Raw genomic sequence first — 15274 nt, forward strand, 5'->3', positions numbered from 1 at the left:
CCACCTCAGTTCAAAGGGCCCCGTTACGCCCAGTCTTCGCTCGGGGGAGGCAGGGGCTGGATAGAGTTGGGCCTGCTAACCCTGGAAGCAGATCGTAAGCAGCCACGGGGGCGGGTGAGTGCTTAGACGAGCTGGTTAGAAGGCCCGCCATGGTTCTCTGGGACTTTGCCCCAGCTGTTTAAGAAGCAGTTAGGCCCTCTAGCCCTCAGCTCTGACCCATTCCCCAAGCCTCCTCCATGGCTACCATGCCACCTTGATGCCCTCCCATACCCATTACCCAGTTGGCACTGTGGACAGAACCAATGAACCGTACGATAACAATGGCAAGTTCTGAAATGCTGAGGAAAACACCCATTCGAAATCTTCTTTGAAAAATACTGCTGTTCCTAAAACCTTACAAAAGCATCAATCAGACAAGACAATTATAATATCAGTTACAGAAGCTTTAACCATTTCACACCTTTTAATCTTGTCCAAATAAATATTCATATATTGACAAAAGAGATCACAGAAGAAATGAATTATAGCCAGATAAAGATGTCAATCAAGCAAAGTAAACGCTTCACTCCTTTGTCAAACCAGACCCCTGCTTAGCAAATACATTCAGATGTCTTGGAGATCAGCCACGCAGTCATAATGAGGCCATCTGGAATCTGTTTCCATAAAAACAGATGGCCAGACATCTGGGTTCTACACCTGTGCTCATTATGAATGCTTGGCGGAGCTCCAAAAACTCTCAAATTCATTAACTCAGCAGGGGTTTCTGTTTTGACAACTGAGTGGAGTGTTGACTTTGCTTGAATTACATTTTTATGCGCTTATACCAAGTTTTTTATACTGTGATCAATTTTGTCAATGTCTGAGGGCAGAATTTTGCCCTCATCAGACGGGCTCGGCGGGGTTGCTATGGGAGCGGTCAGGAAGCCGACCGCCGCCCGCGATCAGGCCATGACTGTGATTTCATGCTGGCGGGCCAATTAAGGCTCGTCCAGCGTGAAACGCACGCTGCAGTGCTGCCTGTGTGGGGAGGGGGGGGGGGGGGGGGGGGGCGGGGCCAAGGGCGGCGAGCGCTCAAGTTTGCACATGTAGTTTGCACGTGCACAAGTGCACGCAGGAAAAGCTCCCTAGGCTACAGAGCTGCCTCAGGGAGATGAAGATTTTGAAAAATAAAAATAAAGAATTTTAAGGTGTTAAAAAAAAACGCCCACTCACGTGACTGTCACATGAGCAGAAACATGTTAGAAATTAGTATGAAATTTTTTTTTAATAAATGACAGATCGAAACCCCATCCCGCCCGTGGATGAGGTTTCGCAAAAAATGCAAAGGCCACTTGGCCTTTTTGTCTGCCCGCCAGCCATAAGGCTGGATGGGCAGCGAAAAATTTAATTCAATTACATTGTTAATGGCCTTAATAGGCCTTTTAATTGTCGGCAGGCGCGTTGCTGACTCCCGCGCGCGCCTGCTGACTGAAATATCACACAAGTGTGCGATGACATCGGGACGCTCGCCTGACATCATCGCGCACCGTTTTACGCTTGCTCGGGTCAGGCGTACGCCCGCCCTACAAGCTAAAAATTCTGGCCGGAGTTTTTATTTGGAAAAGATTAAGAGGCATAAAGTGGTTAAAACTTCTGTCACTGATACTATAATTCTCTTGTCTGATTGACACTTTTATAGGGTTGTAGGAACATTATTTATTTCAAAGATGATTTCTGAATGGGTGTTTTTTCCTCAGCATTTCAGCACTTGCCATTGTTATTATATGGCTCTTTAGTTCTGTACTTAGTACATACTGGTGAATGGGCATGGAGGGGCTAAGGAGGCTTTGCAGGTGGCATGGAGGTTATGGAAGGAGCATGAAGTGACATGGAGGTAATTGAGGGGGCATGGAGGTGGCAGGAAGGCCATGGAGGGGACATGGAAGGCATGGAGATGGCATAGAGGGTATAGGGGCATGGTGGAGGCATGCCAGGCATGGGTCAGACCTCTTGAACTTACCTTTCAAGAGTTCCTGAGTCCATACTATGGTTTACAATTCCTCTGAGGGGGCCATGAGCCATCAGTCATGAAGAAGCTGGCCTGACTCCATGAAAATTGCTGGGATCTATCAGATACTTACCTCCACAATGGAGCTGTCCAGCTCCGGAGTGCAGAGCGCGGGCTTGCTACTTGCACCCTGATCCTACGACGGTGAAAATATCCAGCGCCAGGAATGGGGGCAGGAGTTCCAGAATTGGGTCTTGCCTGCCATTTTAAATGGTTCCGGAGTTGGCTCAATTCTGCAAAAATCCGGGCCAAGAATAGAGTTTCTTGCAGAAAAATAGGGTGATTGGGAGGAACAGGTTTAATTTTACAGCTATTTTTAATCATGTCACTTTAGCACTTCACAATTTCATGACCTCTTTTACCCTCAGTTTCAATTACTATTGGCCCTGAAGCCTCTTTAAATTGTCTTTGACAGGTGTTAAGCAATATTCATCTCTCTCTAGAAAGGCACTGAGCCTTTTGTAAACTATAATAATCTGTAGAGCTTAAGGTAAAACCATTTTGCTGTCAAGGCTCCTTAGGCAGCACCTTCTAAACCCACGACTGCTACCATCTAGAAGGACAAGGGCAGCAGACACATGGGAAAACCACCACCTGGAAGTTCCCCTCCAAACCACTCACCGTCCTGACTTTGGAAATATATCGCTGTTCCCTCACTGTCGCTGGGTCAAAATCCTGGAACTCCCTTCCTAACAGCACGGTGGGTGTACCTACACCACATGGACTTCAGAGGTTCAAGAAGGCAGCTCACTGCCACCTTCTCAAGAGCAACTAGGGATGGGCAATAAATGCTGGCCCAGCCAGCGAAGCCCACATCCCGTAAATGGATTAAAAAACATTTTATGAACATAAACGCTATTAATAAACCCAATTATTCCACTTGCATGATCTTAATAACAATGAGTTTAAAATCTTCATAGCTGGCTGAAGATACATTTCCAATTATTGTGACTGGTTCTGCTTATAGAGTACCAGCTATGATAAGTGACAATTTGCAACTTCCCACACAAACACAGTCTTATGAAAATAGAGAAAAACCTTTCATCAGATACTTTGAGCATCAGGGTGAATGTTAAACGTAGCAAGTTTAGAGACACCACTGATCCACAGGGCGGGGAAAGAAGGAAGCGGAGGGAGAATAAATGAATAAGATCAAGTGACGCCACATTGGCAGAAACTCAACACAAAATGGGCACAGGAGTGATTCATGTGCTGGAATGGATCGGGCCGAGGAACACTGGGTATTGGGTCCTGAGCCTCCTTCAAATTAGACTGGCAAGTAGAGGGTTTGAAATTCAGGCCATATGACTACCAGCTGCATCCCTCAGGAAGGTCTTGGAGTGGGTTGAGTGGATGCAGAAGCAATCAGGAAGTGGTTGAGTGGGGGTCAGCAATGGAGTCTTTGAGAATGCTCTGGCAGCCTTATTTTTTTTAAAAGAAACTTACCATTTTGATGACAGCCTCCAGCAGTGAGCTTACGAAGGGCTGGTTAGGTGATATTGGTTATTCCGAATGCAACAGGCTAGGTTGCAGCAGCACTAAAGGGTAGCCCCGTTTCAGGAAGGGCTTGTGAAGCAGATGTTAGGCCCCTACTTACATATACAAAGGGCCTAACATCGGTTTCAGGCGTCGGCCCTGATTTCTTCAGCTTTTACCAACTTGATGAGTGGCAAACTTCTGGCATGGAATTTGTTGATGTGTGTTGCCCACCATATTGTACCCATTTCACACTAGCAAAACAAGTGTGCCAACAAATTTGGTTGTTTTGTTATTCTATTTTGTTGGATGCTAAAGATCCCCAGCATAGAATCATTATGGCATGGAAGAGGCCATTCAGTCCATCAATTCAATACCAGCTCTATTTAGAACAATCCAATCAGCCCCATTTCCCTGCTCTAGTCCATAGCCTTGTAAATTTATCTCGCTCGAGTGTCCATCCAATTTTCTTTTCAAATCATTCAACTTCTCTGCTTTCACCACTGTCATAGACAGCGAGTTTCAGGTCATCACCACTCGCTGTTAAAAAGGTTCTTCCTCATGTGCCCCCTACATCTCTTGCCCAGAACCTTAAATCTGTGTCCTTAAGTTGTTGTGCCATCATCTAATGGGAAGAGCACTATTCAAAGAACAGAGAGCTCTCCCCATGACCATGTCAACTAACCCTAATGATTAGGTGGTTACTTATCTGGCACCTTAATGTGCACAAAGTAGCTGCTGCAATTATTTACATGGAAAAGAAGCACTTTGGAATATTTGAATAATGTGGTGCGGTGCTATATAAATGCAAGCTTTTTTTCCACTATGATTTTGAGATGCACCATGAATAGGAACCTACCTTTTGGACCTGGTGGACCAGGGAATCCAATACCTGGCACTCCCATGTCTCCCTTTGGGCCCTGGAGGCCTGGTAAGCCAGATTGTCCTGGTTGACCTGGGTCACCTATAGAAGGGAATGCAAATTTAATATATTATTACAAACACATAAATGACAGGTGAGCTTTCTCTTCCTCACATCCCTTTCAGAATTTTCAGGACTACAAATAGCTACAAACTGATACAAGTATGTAGGGCTGCCACTGGGAATGAATAGTAAATTAATTTTAATGGAGATGACCTCATTAGAGTCTTAAGTGTGATCAAGTCCTTTCCTTAAGGTACAACAAACATGACATAATTGCTGTCATATAATCCACTAATTCTACTGAAACCTACCAAACAAGATAACTATTTTGTCATATTTTCTCTTGAAGCAGGTGACAGCTATTTGAAGATTGACAGCCTCAAAGTACCAAGTGATTCTTCTTATGCAAGCTTGGGCAATGAGTGTTGCTCTGTTATTTAAACATGGGAAACAACACAGCTAAAGCTAAGCCTGTCTTTATCTGGCACCCACTAGCGCACACATTCACAAATTTTCCAATGGATTGAACCCAAGCCATGTGTGCTTGTATGGTTCCATACTGCACCAAGCGGTGTCCTTTAGCAACTCAATCATCAAATAGGAAGTTCCCAAATATAAAAAATTTGGCAATGATGGCACTTAAGTTTCTCCAAGAGGCCTTAGAATCTCACAAACCAATTGAGCAACAATATCAAATGTGTTGTACCTAATTAAATACTTGCTAGGTTCCAAGGTCATAACGATGGTACAAATATTAACACATCTTTTTAAATAGACACAAGTACAAGCGAATAAGTCTCATTGTGCAGAACTCCAGAACACTTTGGGTGAGAATTTGGTCCCAATCACAGACATTTTTTGGGGTTAAAATTTGCCTTGGAGGGGGAACCAACCTCCAAGCTTGATCCCCCAGGAATCAGCCAACTATCAATTTGGCAATCGGCAACTTTCTGGTGTCCAGGGCCTTTGCCCTGTAACAAGCATTAGGACCCTTCAATATGCTAATCAAAGCCCAAAGACCTATTTTAGGACCCACTTCCAAATTCAGCAAAACTGGTTGGAGCATGCAGTTCTCCTCATTTTATCATGGGCTAATGGGGGGCCACTTAAAGGCACCACTGAAGGCCACTGAAGAACGGGCAAGTTTCATTTTTTATAAACTTACCTCAATGCCCAAGCAAGAGGAACAAGAGTACTTCTATATGTCAGAGTGCAGCTTTGCCCCTTCCTGGTAACCTTCCCTCCTCAAAGAACATATCTTTGAGCCAGGTTTCAGACCCTGAGTGATGAGCTGCATAGAATACTCAATTGTGGGTCGTAGGGTAACGAGGTCCAAGACCCAAAGTGGATCCAGCCTTGGGCCATTGTCTTCAGGTGCACATTCCCCACTTTGCAGGAACCAGCACAAAACCAATTTTTCACCCGTCATTTGGGTGACTTGACCTTGTTCAAGTCTTCCCATCCCTGCGCCCCACATAGAAGTACTGGGAAAGGTTTCTTCATTTGGAGCATTTAGAAGTATATTGTAGAGAGCTTTGCATTACATGATAAGGGAACGTAGTCCAAGGAAAATCGAAGATGAGGTTTGACTGACCAAAAGTTATCAACATCCTGTATATTCTACAATCATCAGCAGAAATGAGCAGAAGTAGAGGATCATTTCAGAGATTTATGCTAAAGTCACACTGACAACATTAAAGGATTGCCATGGGATGGCGGGCGGGCCCCACAGGCTCAGTGGCGGGTGGACAGCCAACCCCCGCCACCGAAACGGGGCCCGCCGCCATTTTGAGTGGGCGGGTCAGTTAAGGCCCGCCCAGCGGCCTGCCCAACAGGAAGCACTATGCGCTTCCTGTTCCGGGGGTGGGGGGAAGGGAATCCCCATCTGTCAAAGAGCGCACTGCTCTCTGAGGCAAAGTCCTGTCTCAGGGAGATTAGTGACAGGTAATAAAAGTCAAAAAATAGAAAGATTAAAAAGTTATTAACATGTCCCCATCATGTGACAATGTCACGCGAGATGGGACATGTTAATAAAAATGACAAAAACTTTATTATACTTTTTAAAAACGGACATGAAACCTCATCCTGCCAGTGGATGAGGTTTCATGTTTTGTCAGAAGCCCACTGGGGCTCTTGGCCTGCCCGCCAGCCTTAAGGTTGGACGGGCAGGTCTTTAATTATCTTAATTAGCCTGTCAATGGCCTTAATTGGCCATTGACAGGTCAGCGGGCGGACATCTGATTTTGCTGTCCACCCGCCTTCTTAAAAATGTAAAGGGACCGGGATGACGTCGGGGGTTCCTCCCGACATCATCCCGCGTAATTTTCCCGTCGGCGAGTGGGCCCTGCCCCCAAATCGCCGACGGGAAAATTCTGGCCCTTGTGTTTTAATTAGATCATGACTCAGCCTAGTTCATTTGTTCTAGCAAAACATGTGCAAACAGGCACTAATTTGTTTATTTTTCCACAGATAGTACACAAGTTAAAGATAAATTTAACAGCTTAAGCATCTTACCTGGGCGGCCTGATAGTCCAAGTTCACCTGGGGGCCCTGGAGGACCACGTGGACCAGGTTCAGTGACTGTTCGACCTGGTTCACCTTTAGCACCTGGACAGAACAGCAAAGGATTAATAACAGTTCCCACCGATGTGAAGAACACTTGTACGTTAGACAAAAAAGAAAAACATTAACAAGTTCCATCAGTACCTTAAGAACTTAATTTATTTTCTCTTCAATCACAGAATTATTATGGTGTAGGAGGCCATTCGGCCCATCATGTCTGCATCAGCTCTCTGAGCATTTTAACTTAGTGCCCCAATCTCCTGCCTTTTCCCCGTAACCCTGCACATTGTTTCTATTTAGATAATCATCCAATGCCCTCTTGAATACCTCAATTAGACCTGCCTCCACCACACTTCCAGGCAGTGCATTCCAAGCCCTAACTACTCGCTGTGTGAAAAAATTTTTTCTCACCTCCCATTTGCTTCTTTTGCAAAACACTTTAAAACTGTGCCCTCTGGTTCTCAATCCGTTTATGAGTGGGAACAGTTTCTCCCTGTCTACTCTGTCCAGACCCCTCATGATTTTGAAAACTTTTATAAAGTCTCCTCTCAGTCTTCTCCTCTCCAAGGAAAACAGTCCCAACTTCTCCAATCTTTCCTCATAACTGAAGTGTCTCATCCCTGGAACCATTCTCGTAAACCTCTTCTGCACTCTCTCCAATGCGTTCAAATCCTTCCTATAGTGTGGCACCTAGAACTATACACAATACTCCAGCTGAGGTCTAACCAGTGTCTTATACGAGTTCATCATAACCTCCCTGCTCTTGTATTCTATGCCCCTATTAATGAAGTCTAGAATACTGTATGCTTTAGAAACAGCTTTCTCTACCTGTCCTGCCACCTTTAATGACTTATGCATACAGACACCCAGCTCTCTCTGCTCCTGCACACCCTTTAGAATAGGATCCTCTATTTTATACTGTCTCTCCTTGTTCTTTACACCAAGCGTATCACCTCACACTTCTCGGCATTGAACTTCATCTGCCACATATTTGCCCACTCCACCAATGTGTCAATGTCCTTTTGAAGTTCTACACTGTCCTCCTCACAGTTTACAATTCCCCCAAGTTTTGTGTCATCCGCAAACTTTGAAATTGATTCTTGCACACCAAGGTCTAGATCATTTATATATACCAGGAAGAGCACAGGTCCCAATACTGACCCCTAGGGAACTCCACTACAAACCTTCTTCCAGCCTGAAAAATACCCATTAACCAATAATCTCTGTTTCCTATCCCTCAGCCAATTTTGTATCCACGCTGTTACTGCCCCTTTTATTCCATGACCTATAACTTTCCTCACAAGTCTGTTGCATGGCACTGTATCGAATGCCTTTTGGAAGTCTATATACACCACATCAACAGCCTTACCCTCATCAACCATCTCTATTACCTCTTCAAAAAACTCCAGCAAGTTAGTTAGACACGATTTTCCTTTAACAAATCCATGCTGACTCTTCCGAATCAATCCACATTTTTTCACGTGACTACTAATTCTGTATTCTTACTCAAAGGTTGAGGCAAACAGGAGTTTTAACAATGACCTATTGTAGAAGTGAATATTTGAAACTTTGTTTTTCCTCAATGCTTTCTCTTTTATTTTGTCCTTGTAAAACTTCTCTTGCACAATCATTCATAACGGGGGCTGACTCCACAAGCATTTAGTGCAAACTGCTTTTGCCCTATCTTGCCCTTCCCCACGGACAGATCCAGGCACTGTCAAATTGCTCTACATTCCAATTTATAGCACATTAGACAAAATCTGATTGAGAGAGATTGGAAATCTATGATTATGAATAGATCCAATTTTCAAGAGACACTCTTAACAAGTTTATAGAAGACACTAAATTGAAAATCAGTTGTGGTTATTTAAAAAAAAGAGAAAAAATCAAATTTTCTCTTTACTGAACCTAATCTCCATCGCTTTGGGTGCTGCCTGTCAGAAGGTACCATAACAAATTGAATTACTGCAGAATTTGCATGCACAGGGCCAAAGTCCTGCATACAACAAATACTGAAGGGCGATCTTCTCATTGTTCAAAGGTCATCTTGCTTTTTTGCTGAGTGGTGAGGGGAGCGTTGTCTGAGGAGGGCAAATGGTACAACACATCAATGTTCTGACATATTATGATATCAAGAAGTGAGGTTGGCGCTACAGTCCTTCACGGCAAGTTTCGAATTGCAGCCAAACCAGCACAGGAAGAAAAGAGGGAAGAAAAATAAACTTATGGTGAAGACAACTCAAACCACTTTTGAGCTCCCCACTCCGGGAGGATGGGCAGCAGGTCACCTCTCCATCCATTCACTAGCTGTGAATCCCATCTGTAATGAGTAATAAAGGTGAAGATTCCTGATGTTTGGTTTGCAGAGTTTGGATACCATTGGAAGTGCCATCTATGAACCAAGTATCCTCAACTTAAGCACTAGGAAGTAGATATAATAGCATTAAGAGTTGCAAAGGTTTCTGATTTTTGGGCATGTCCACTGAGGAATCCTTCCAGTGCCACACTTCGTTAATAACAGCGCAACGTGCAAAACACTTTCCAAAAGGATCCTAATGTGCATGAAATGTGAAGCTTTTCAGCTAACTATCTTGATCACATTCAACCTAAACTAATCACCACAGTAGATCTTGGCAAAAGATCTCGAGGGAGGATGCAGGATTTTTTTTTTCACTTACAGGGTTGTTGGGGTCCGTCAAGTGCATTCTGGAAAGGTGGTGCAAACTGCAGCAGTTCAAAAAGGCAGCTCACCACCACCTTCTCAAGGGCAATTAGGGATGGGCAATAAATGCTGGCCCAACCAGTGAAGCCCACATCCCGTGAATGAATAAAAAAAAGAGGCAATATGGGACTAACTGCTCTTTCATAGATCCAACACCGAATGATCTCATTCTGTGCTGTATGTTTCTATAATTCTATGATCTAAGATAAAACTAGCTTTTGGGAAGTTGAGCTGGGTTTAAGATGTTAAGGTGCTTGGTAGAAGAACCAGAAGAGAGAGAGAAGGAAGAACATTTTTATGCAACGAGTGATTAGTATTTGCAGTGCACTGCTAGATAAGGTGGTGGATACAGATTGCACAGAGATGGGGGAAGAACAAGGGGAGTGAAACTAACTGGATTGCTCTTTGAAAAAGCTGGTGCAGGTGTGATGGGGTAAGTGACCTACTATGCTGTATTATGCAATGATTTCATGAATTTGGCCAAGTTGTGAGTTGGATCCCAGCACATACCAGTTTCATTTGTCAGGGAAAGAGGCACATCAATACTTTAATACAGTATGATTTGATCAGGGGTAACAGATTACTCAGGAGTTGAGGAGTCACAAACGGTTTAGTTTCAAGGTTAAAGTGGTTTATTGAGAAGTGTTATTCAAAAACAACACATAATCACAATAGACAGAATGGACAGGGTAGACATACAGGTGAGAAGGTTTACTGGTTCCAGATCAGATGGGCAGAATTGTTTGATCCCTGTTGCATACCTTAACCATCTCTTCTTTAAGGGTGTTAAGCCGAACCAGCAATCCTAAACAGTTTCCTCCATTCGTCCATCTTCCCACTAAATTGCCTAATTACCAAGGGACTGATATACAAGGTAGACACCCTTTTTCCTAGCCTCCTCTTGCCCCTGAGATCACCTTATTGCTTATCTCACGTAAGAACATCTTGTTCATTTAATGACACAAGATTCCATCTTCTCAGGCCTGGGAATGTCTCCATGAAGTCCTGTGCATGAAGGAGCTATGTGACCTAGATAACATCCTACTGGAGAACCATGGGCAATTGATAATGCTGTCTTTCTTTCTATCCTGAGCTTTAGACAGAGCAAGAACTTGATGGATAACAACCACAGTCTCAGGGTTTCTTCTAAAACAATTATTTATAGCATTTCTATAATATTGTCAAAATTATACTTTCCTGTAACGATATTATTAAAACTTCCATTTTCTTATACTGTAGCTCCCCACTTTAAGAAGGAAGTATCCTTATGGACTACTCACAATTGACCCTTGACTAACCTAGCTATTTCTCAATTATAAGCTCAGATTTAAAGTGATTTGCAAAAGAAGCAAATGTGATGTGAGAAGAAACTTTTTCACACAGCGAGTGGCTCGGGTCTCGAATGCACTCCTTGAAAGTGTGGTGGAGGCAGGTTTAATCGAGGCATTCAAGAGGACAGTCGATGATTATTTAAGTAGTAACAACGTGCGAGGTTATAGGGAAAAGGCAGGAGAATGGCACTGAGTCAAAACGGTCATTCGGAGAGCGGGTGCAGACATGATGGGCTGCATGGCCTCCATTTGCACTTTAACAATTCTGTGATGCTGGTCGGGTGGTGGTTGGATGTGAAACTTTTGTATAATATTAAACTGTGCAAAATAACAAGCAGTAGAATTAGAGAAACAATGTGCAAGGATACAGGGAAAAGGCAGGAGAATGGCACTAAGTCATAATGCTCATTTGAAGAGCGGGTGCAGACATGATGGGCTGAATGGCTTCCTTCTGCGCCGTAACATTCTACGACTTTCCTAACCTCGCAACCAACCACCATAGGTAACATATCAGAATTATGTTAATTATATTATGTTAACATACCTGGAGCTCCAGGGGCTCCGGGACGGCCTGAGACTCCTTGAGCACCTTTTTCACCTGGATATCCCGGTGGACCAAATCCTGGTGGACCCGGGGTGCCTCTCTCTCCTGGAAATCCGATTGGACCTGAATCACCAGGTGGTCCAACTGCTCCTTTGAAGGCCAGGCCACCCTAAAAAAGTTCCATGTCTCATTAGTACAGAGGTGGGGTAGAAAACTGACTCCATTCCTCAGGAACAGAAATCTGAACATCCATTCATTTGGAATAAAAACACACAAAGGCTTTTTATTTGCACCATTTTTTTTCCTAAATTCTAAAATGCAGAGAGATCTCACCTTAATGTTGAGTAGCTGGATGGAAAAACAATTGTGCCCAGAGGCAAGTTATACCCTCCTTTCCAATGTTAACAGGCAGCTTTTAAAAAAAAATCCATATCGAGCTGCAATTGTGTCAAGAAAACAAGAAATTGTAATTTTTTTCATCTGCTAACATTACTGCCATTTTTCTTATGTACTGGAAGACAGGTGGTTGGGGTAATTGGAGTAAGAGCCAGAGTGACTACACCAGTCCAAAACCAACAGTAAGAAGTGGTTTTGACTTGTTATTGAACTAAGAAGAACTTCAGAGTTTTACATAAAGCAATAACAGAGTGTTTTTGAATTGAATTGTTTTAGTTCAAAGGGGGATATATGCAGGTCGTAAAAGGTGTAAATAAGGTAAAGATAGGGTAAGTTTGTTTTTACAAGTCTAAGGGCTAGGGTAACATAACAAGTGTAATCAATTCTGGGAAGAAAGCATTTCTGAAGAGACTGGTTGAGACAATAGAGAGATCAAAGGGAAGGAATGCATTTAAGGAAATACTGATGCCTAGGTGGGTGTTGCTGGTCAGATCTCCCAAAAGACAGCAGGGTAACTAGGCAGAACCCTCAGAAGACAATGTGAACAAGGCCAATCCTGAAAACCCAGTTGCTGTCAGCCTCAGAAGACACCCCAAGGGAAAAGGCACAGTATGGTAAAAATTACTGGAATTCTATAGATTTTAGAATCTATAAAGATAGTTGTTGCATAGAAAAGGTGAAAGTTAGCTCTGAGGGTAGTTAAGATCTGTGAAACTGTTTTAAAGTGCTGTTTACTGTGTGTTTAAGTGCAATTGTGTTTTACTTTTTTTCCTTTATTCCTTTAATAAATGCTCACTATAAAATCATCGCAAGTAGTCAGGGACATCATTTCTTGATTTCAGAACCTCTCCTCATACTATACAATTGCAACAACCATTTTGGCAGCTGTTTCAAGTTTCCCTCTGAGATTTGGGCAGCTTGACATTTACCATCAGCCATGCTAATACAAGTGGCTTTTATGGTAGGTGCCCCGTTTGTGGGCACAGGGTTATGATCTGCGACCTGCCCATGTTAGTTCCGAAGGAGGTGGGCAGCACATAAACTTGGCGCTCCCACCTCATTACCATGATTGTATCATTATAGGTTCCATACTGCTGGCTGCCTCTGTGCTCAACAGGGAGCCAAACAGTGTTATCCTAAGAACCCAAGGTACAGCCAGCACTCTATTCTTAAGTTCTGCCGAAGGGTCATGAAGACTCGAAACGTTAACTGATTTCTTCTCCACCGATGCTGCCAGACCTGCTGAGTTTTTCCAGGTAATTCTGTTTTTGTTTTGGATTTCCAGCATCCGCAGTAGCTTTTAGCTTTTTGTTTTTAACTCTATTCTTAAAGGCATTTTGTCCAAAAAGGAAAGTTGAATAAAATTTCTGCAAAAAGCAATGAAGGAAGAGATAGATGAGACAGGTGACGGGCTAAAAATTGATGAAGAGGAGGTATTAAAAAGGTTGGCTCTGGTACTTCGCCAAATGCTTTCTTAAAATCCATATGGATAACATCTATTACATTCCTTTCATCAACCTTCTCTGTTACTTCATTAAAAAACACAATTGGATTAGTCAAGTACTATCTACCTTTTACTAATCCATGCTGGCTCGCCTTAATTAACTCAAACCTCTCCTAATGCCTGTTGATTCTTTCCCGGATTAATATTTCTAAAACCTTACCCACCATTGCCGTTAAACTGACCGGCCTGTAGTTACTAGATGTAATAAGAATAATGGACCTCTAGCACCCTTTTTACCCACCCTTTTTACCCTTCATTACAGACACACAATGCAAATTGTGCCTGTTGCCTTATTCGATCACTTAGGAGCAATGTGTAATTCACAGGGCCTTCCTCTCTCTCCATTCACCTCTCCAATAAGAGTTTGGTAAACATGCTTTGATGACAATAGTGCCCTTATATTCCAAATCCTCAGGCATCTTTCTGGGAGCAACTCCTTGAACCGATACGGCCATAGAAAATTGACTGTCAAGAAAGGACTAAATGGCCCACAAAGCCTGCTCAACACCATGGTGGCTGCTACAGCATGACTAAAAATCTCCCTACTTCACTAACCCACCACCCCACACTCCCTTCCCCCCACTCCACACTCCCTTCTTCCCACAGCCATTTTAGCTCCTGAGAGAGGCAAAAAAGAGAAATGCCCCATAACCAATAAGGAAAAGGACTCAGTTTATCAAAACCATTCCAGGAGATTATATGGACTAAGTGTTATCAGTTACCTTCTATATGATGCAATCTCTTCCCTAGTCAAGTTCTGCTCCAGTTCCCTCATGAAGGGTACAGAGAATCAGCACCCACCACACCAGATGACAATGCATTCCAGAGGCTCACTGCTCTCTGGGAAAAGGACTGTGCAGTCTATTCCTACTTTTATATAAATTAAACTCATACCCCCTAGTCTTCTCCAATATATTAAACTGTAATAATCTATCAAAAGGGATGCTATCTAGCCCTTTAATTGTTTTAAGGACTTCTAACGGGTTGGCTATAATTTCACACTACTCTAAAGTAAGCAGACCAAGGCCCTTAAGACTGAGTAGCTGAAGTTCTTTAAGCTAGGAATCATTCATGCAGCTCTTCTGTGGATCTTTTCCAAGATCTCTATAGCAACCCACCATATGGAATGACCAAAACTGGACACAGTCAAAAATACTCCCCTGACACAGCACACCCATCGTTACCTGCTTTCATTTAGCAATCGGCACCAAAGTAGAAAATAGGTTGCTTACAGGTACACCCTTTGGACCTGGTGGGCCTGGAAGGCCATCTCTTCCTGGAGTGCCATCTAATCCTGGAAGTCCTGGGGGTCCTGGGAAACCAGAGCTACCTCGATCACCTTTTGCACCTGGAAAGCCAAAGCCATCTCCTCGGTCACCTTTTGGGCCAGGGGATCCTGGACTACCAGGACGGCCTGGCGACCCCTAGAAGTAAGGAAAGCAGATATCTGGCTGTGATGCAGGATATTTCCATCAAGAACTGGATTTAGAAGCCACAAGGTTATTAATCCAAAACTTTAGTTCTTAAAAATTTATAATACTGAATTAACGAAATATAGAACATGTATCCAAGATTAAAATCCAGGAAATTAGGCAGAAACAGAGTATATGCAATGCACAAATGCGTAAAAACGTTTTGTTTCGAGAATGTAATACTTTTATTTATCAACCTATATTTCTATTGTTTTGCCTGGGGTCCATTTTGTCAGCGGGATTAGCCTCCCAATTTACAGCCTCTCTAATGTTCCCATTGCAGGCAATGAAGTTC

General features: G+C 43.2%; 1 protein-coding gene across 1 annotated transcript in view; it reads right to left on the minus strand.

Moving 5' to 3' along the window:
- The window catches only part of col4a5 (collagen, type IV, alpha 5 (Alport syndrome)), a 260823-nt gene that overhangs the window by 97331 nt on the left and 148218 nt on the right, over positions 1 to 15274 (minus strand). The window contains exons 26-29 of the mRNA XM_078547577.1: positions 14740 to 14931; positions 11608 to 11776; positions 6963 to 7055; positions 4383 to 4487 (exon numbers count right to left, since the gene is read on the minus strand). Of these exons, the coding sequence (XP_078403703.1) occupies positions 4383 to 4487; positions 6963 to 7055; positions 11608 to 11776; positions 14740 to 14931 (559 nt within the window). The remainder of the gene's footprint in view (positions 1 to 4382; positions 4488 to 6962; positions 7056 to 11607; positions 11777 to 14739; positions 14932 to 15274) is intronic.

This window comes from Cetorhinus maximus, chromosome 8 (assembly GCF_964194155.1).
Source record: "Cetorhinus maximus chromosome 8, sCetMax3.hap1.1, whole genome shotgun sequence".
NCBI lineage: Eukaryota > Metazoa > Chordata > Chondrichthyes > Lamniformes > Cetorhinidae > Cetorhinus > Cetorhinus maximus.